Source organism: Mixophyes fleayi, chromosome 11 (genome assembly GCF_038048845.1).
Source record: "Mixophyes fleayi isolate aMixFle1 chromosome 11, aMixFle1.hap1, whole genome shotgun sequence".
Classification (NCBI taxonomy): domain Eukaryota; kingdom Metazoa; phylum Chordata; class Amphibia; order Anura; family Limnodynastidae; genus Mixophyes; species Mixophyes fleayi.
This window is the reverse complement of record NC_134412.1, coordinates 45,202,286-45,208,649: the sequence shown is the minus strand read 5'-3', so window position 1 is coordinate 45,208,649 and position 6,364 is coordinate 45,202,286. Positions and strand designations below refer to the sequence as shown.

Genomic DNA, 6,364 nt, shown 5'->3' with positions numbered 1-6,364 from the left:
TCCACTTTCTCAGCCTTTACAATAGACATAGTTGGAGGTAAAGCCGGGTGTACACTACAGTGTTTTCAGGAGATTATTGGGTCAAGTCAAACGATAAATGACCGTTCGGCCCATTATTGCATTAGTGTGTGCCCGATATTGCATTAGTGTGTGCCCGATATTGCATTAGTGTGTGTAGATATCCTCAAAAAAAATGAAAGAAAGCAATCATGGTGTAGTATATCAAAATTTCACGTGTATTCACCCTATGTAGGCAACACCTCCACGCTGTTAGTCCCAGTAATTGTGTGAACTCGTCAAGTCCCCTGATAGAAAAGGGTTGAAACAGCCCAATAGAGGAAGTGCACACACCAAAATATATGATGAGGGAGTCTACTTCACCTGTTATTTGGAGCCCCTCTTGTAGATGCACTTACACACTTAGACTTCCATAAGCTTCAAATAAAAAATCCTTGATTCCTTCCTTCTGAAACTCTCTACTTAGCTGCATTCGATTACATATATGCAGAAGTCCAACATTAAACCGCATGTAGCATGCATATCTACTAATCTTCGTAGTGCCTTATTATAATGTAATTTTGTGTATTTATTGCGTGTCTACAAAACATTCCACTGCACACTTTTTATAAAAGTCCTATCATTAGCGATTCATTTATAGCATATATTGTGCAGCTTTTTGTATATTGTACTATATGTGTATAGATTGATGCTGTATTAATGTTGATTTTATTTCATGTTTTGCTTGTCTATAGTCTCATTGATCACACATATTTCAAAAGAAAGTACCTGTAATGGCTATAATTCAGCACCAGTAATATGGCATTTAATTTTTTGTGTATTAGAGTATAAATACCTAATTGTTTAAATATAGAAATTGAAACAACAATAAACATAATGTATTATTTTGATCTTTCTTCTGTTGGATTTATCATCTATTCTCCTACACATGCAGAACATAGATTCCAGTGTACGCATTGTTCTAAGAGATTTGCAACGGAACGCTTGTTGCGGGATCACATGCGAAACCATGGTAAGTTTCAACAAGAGGAGTTTTCCTGCCTGAGGAATATATTCTCCCTATCACCTGTTTTATCCTACATTAATGTTTCATTTTACTACTTTGATTTTTTTTTTCCCTTGAATTATGAATTGCGGAAGCCTTTTGTTGCAGACTGTCCTGTGCTACAATGAAACATGGGATTCATAAAGTTTAGAGTTCTAAAGCAGCATTAACATGAGGGATAATCTCAGTGGGTGTTGACTTTGAACTCTGAAATTCATGATTTCACAAAGTTTAACTTTAGAAGAGGGCTACTTTTCAACATTAGTGAAAGCCTTTTAAACAACACTGAGGTCAATAAATGCCTTTAATTCTTTCTCTATAAGTCCTACACCGCAACATAACGTATGGGGTTAACTTGTGAGTTTCACCAGTGGAAATAGGACAAAACTCCTTCCCTTTCATTACATACCCATTTCCATACCCAATGATTCATTTTTTTTACCTGTAGTTGGAGGTTATGACAAGGGACATTCTTAATAACATGTGATAATACCCACTTAAATATCATTACCCTGTTTTGCAGTGAATCATTATAAGTGCCCGCTGTGTGATATGACATGCCCACTTCCGTCTACTCTACGTACTCACATTCGTTTCCGGCACAGTGATGAGCGGCCATATAAATGTCAACACTGTGATTACAGGTCAGACTGGATTTTTTCTGTGTGTGCTTATGTTTGTATTCCTGTATTTTTATATATTAAGCTCTGTGTTATGTCAACAAAAGAAGATGATATGAATGGTTAAAGTGTATAGCTAATGACGTTATATGCTTAATGTCCTTCGATTTCTAAAGCACAAACCTACAAATCATGTGCACTATAAAACTGTGCATCCTGTCTGCTCTAGATTTTTAGGAATTATTCTGACATGCACCAGGTTTGTTATAGCCCGCCAAAAACATGGAGAAAACAAATCTCTAGCTCTCTATTTGTTCGTCATTTACCCCATACAGTCCCATAATAGTAGTAAATAATCAACCAATAAGTTGATGTGTTTTTGTGGAATTTTGTTGGAGTAGAAGTGTCTGTAATGTTAATAATAAAAAGTCTGTGTTCTGTTTTTTTGGTTTTTTTTTAAGCAGCATGCAGTTCTTTTTACTATATCCACCCCTCAAATTTTTTACTCATAGGACGGACTTTTATCTCACACATTTTCAAATAGAATCTGCAGTGTCTCAAAAGATTCCTTTTAGCCAATAAATTGTACCTAAATGGTGTCTTGTTGAAAAATGTAAATGATGTCCATCCTCTGAAGGTTTTTTTCCCTCTCCTTTATAGGCTTATTGATATATACGAACTCCTCTGCAGCATTAGCTACAAGTAGTAAAAGGAGATGCACATAGCGTAATCTTGTCTTCACAAAGGGAATGTAAGAAAACCTTTAACATTCCCAAGAGTGCAAATAAGTGCCTTCCCAAACAAATATATTTCTCCCGTTGTCTTCCCCGTAGTGAATATATTCGCCAAACGTAGAAGTTAAGACTCTCCCTTCTAATCGGTGGTAATAGCGATCCACAGCCCTTCCTTTGTAGGGACACAAAATAAGTCTGTGTAGTCCGCAGCACTTCTGTGCAATGTCTCTTCTCCTTCGTTTGTGCTTAACAACATGAAAGAAGAGAACAGTATGTAGTATAATTACCGTTTATTGCAAAAACAGTGCTGACAAAATAAAACACTTTTAAATAAATAAAGAGATGGGTTAAAAATTATTTGAAAAAGGGCTCAAGTCTCCCCAAACCTCGTACAAGACTGATGAAAGGTGAAGTCATGAAACGGATGGGAAAAAAAATAAACATCCCAGGTAGTGTTTAGTTATTTTCAGATGGAATACCTCAGCCACTTTCCCTTATCTTGTAAGGTGAAAACCAAGAGTCCTTTTTTTTCTCCCCTCATATACGTGAAAGAGATTTGGTTCCTCCCTTTTTTTTTTTTTTTAATTCTTTCACTTATTTTATTTATCTGGAAAAGCTAGACTCGTCTGAAGCTTTTCGGATATAATTTGGTATTGTGGTTTGGTGTGACCCTTTCAGGTTGAATGTGAACTGCATCCATCTGTATGACTAGGGATTGTTTTCTTTATCTGTTTGCTATACCCACTAGAACACATCATTTACACTGACCTCCTATGTCTTATCTGCTGTGATTGGCTACTGTTAAAGCTAGCCCTTTTATGTTTAATCAAAATTAGCTTTCTTCATGTGGATGATCATTAGGACTACATAAAGGATAAGTCTACCTTTTAGAAAACTATGCGTCTAGATAGTATGTAGCTTAATAACATTTTCTCTTTTAAAGACCTATCTACCTTCTGTACTTTGTAAGCTTCTTGTAAGAGTGTATCGAACAGCTGTCTGCTTTGCAGTGTTTGGAATCGTTGGGACTGCCAATTCAAATGCTTGGAAACTTCAGAGCAGCACTACATACACTCAATGTCAGTGTGCCTTACACGTCCATCACAAATTGCTTATTTAGAATATTATAATTTTCTAAAGATGGACTCATCCATTGTAAAAATAAAAGGATTTAAAAAAAAATGTGTCCAAACTTTTTTCAAATAATCTTTTATACACTGATGCCTTTTATATATGGTTCAACTCATTCCCATGGGTAACTTAAAAAACAAATATATACGTTGCTATCTGTAAATGCAGTTGAAAACTAACTTGACAGACATGTGCAGTGTTTGTATCTGAATTGCAAACTGGAGGGTAATGCAAGTAACGAGAACTCTACATATATTGTTTTTAGATATAAAATAGAGACAGTGAGATCTAGCTAATATTATAGTAGAATGTGACGTGCAGTTTGGTCAGTTCTGTTTTTAGGATTTTAATATCAGTGTATCACCTAAGTATACCTTGCCATTTCATTTTTGTGCTTTTTTACATCTACGTCCTGTATCCTCTCTTTCATCCTTCCTCTGATAGATTTTTTTTTTTTATAGCTGCAAGAATCTCGTAGACCTTAGAAAACACCTAGATACACACAGTAAAATGCCTGCATATTGCTGTGAATATGAAGAGTGCAGCTTCAGTGCCCGATCACTGTGTTCTGTCAAAACTCATTACAGAAAAGTTCACGAGGTAAGAAGACATGGGCTCCACATACAATACTGCCAATAAATTTATACATTCTTTGTACTGGTGCTTTTGGCTGTTCCACATATAGAGACATATGGGACAAAATCAGCATGCATTGGAATCCAAACATACCAAAAATGTTATACTATTCTGTACACTTGGAATTATAATACTGCAATTCATTCACTTTAGTTAAAGGATTACTTGCATAAAATGTTTAACTGGTAAAGCATACATTTACCAACATATTGCACACAGAATTTTATTCACATCTGTTCCTGTTTGCAATCTAATTTTCTACTACAGATATGCTCACTAATACACTCAACCCTCTTGAGCAATGGGAGAACTACAAGCGCCATGCAAATAACACCCAAGGCCCTGGTGCTATGGAACAAAAATGCTAACTGCTGTGTCACCATGCCGTCAATGTACAATTATAAATAACTTTTTGAAAATTATATTTTCAGTTCAAACCACAGGTGCTATAGGAGCTTTGTAACCAATTATAGCCAATGAAATGCTGCATAACAAAAAATATTTTCTTGATCTGGCTAATGTACCCAAATTTATCGGCTTCACTATTTTGTTTGAAGTACTTTGATATACCTTTCTCTCGTTTCTAATCTGGGGGGGCACTGCAACTATGGGGTTGTATGTGGGGAGCTTGGAGTTGGCTCTCAACTAGTTAATTGTTCAACCTAACTTGCTGACAGACTCCTCCCCTCTGCAACCCCCTGTAGCCTCAGTGTTTAAGTGCCCAAGGGAGTTGGGCTTGCTTTTACTTTTTGCACAATAATTTTATTTAGTTTATTAATTTTATTGATTTTATTCATTTCTTTAGTTTACAGTCAGAAAGGCTCCACACTAAAGCAGCACACTTCAGGTTATTTCTCAGTGAGAACCTCTCCACAGCGCCAAGGGTCTTCACAAAGATTATGGCGGTTAGGTTACGTTTCCTCGGAGTGAACATTGTAGCTTACCTGGACAACCTGCTGATCAAGGCGTACTCCAATTGGCTCCTTCACCAGCACCTGGCCCTCATCATTCGGGTTCTGGAACAGCATGGATAATCAATCTCTCAAAATCTCTGCTGTTGCCTTGTCAATGAATTACCTTCTTGGGCCTTATTTTAGATACCTGGGCACAAAAGATCATCCTCCCGGATCACAAAGTATGTTCCCTCCAGATCATGGTGAGGAAGGTCCTAACAGTCTCCAAACCTTTCATGCTGCTTTGCATGTGGCTTCTGAGACTCATGGATGGTTCCACTCTCGCACTTTTCAGTGGGTCCTTCTAACCAAATGGTTAAGTTCCTCCCTCCACCTAAAATCTCAGACAATTCAGTTGTTTCCCAAATCCTGCCTATCGCATCAGTGTTGTTTAGAGCAGGATCAGTCGACCGTGGGCAGGTCCTTTGCTCCGTGGTCATGAATTCTGGTTCTGACGGATGCTAGCCTTCTGGATTGGGGCCGTCTTCAGGAGACCTGGTCAACTCGAGAGTCCTCTCTTCTGATCAATATCCTGCTATTGAAAGCAATACTGTTGGCCCTCCGGGGAGCCCAGTCGGTCCTTCAGGGGTCCCCTGTTTGCCTTCAATCAGACTGCAACAGCAGTGGCATGCATAATCCGGAGAGCTTCTAGTCTCTAGTCCAGTGATGGCTAAAATGTGACACTCCAGGTGTTGTGAAACTACAAGCCCCAGCATGCTTTGTCAGCTATCAGCTAGTTATCTACTGGAAAAGCATGATGGGGCTTGTAGTTTCACAACACCTGGAGTGTCACAGGTTAGCCATCACTGCTTTAGTCCGAAAGTGGGGGCTTCCAGACCTGGACCTCTTGGCGTCCCGTCTTGAAGAGACCCATGGCGGTTGCGGTGGATGTCATGACAATGTGGAGGGAGTTCAGGTTGGGATACCTGTTCCTCCCATCCCAATGCTTCCCAGGGTTCTCCATCGTGTCAGACAAGGAGGTTTGCCAGTGTACTTGGTAGAACCCAACTGACGTCAACAAGTCTGGTTCTCAGACATCCTTCGCATGGCCGTTGGTCCAAACTATTGTCTGCCCCTCAAAAATAATCTCCTGCTACAAGGTTCATTTCTACACCAGGACCTACCTCGACTGGCTTTAACAGCATAGTCGAAACTGTGCTGCGGGCCAGCAAGCCGGCTTCGGCTCCCATCTACCATTGTTGCCATACATAAAGTGATGTTAGCGTA

General features: G+C 38.7%; 1 protein-coding gene across 1 annotated transcript in view; it reads left to right on the top strand.

The window, feature by feature from the left end:
* HINFP (histone H4 transcription factor) overlaps positions 1–6,364 on the top strand; it is an 82,672-nt gene that overhangs the window by 32,167 nt on the left and 44,141 nt on the right. Inside the window, 3 exon segments of the mRNA XM_075190546.1 lie at positions 953–1,030; positions 1,587–1,707; positions 4,010–4,148. Coding sequence (XP_075046647.1) covers positions 953–1,030; positions 1,587–1,707; positions 4,010–4,148 — 338 coding nt within the window.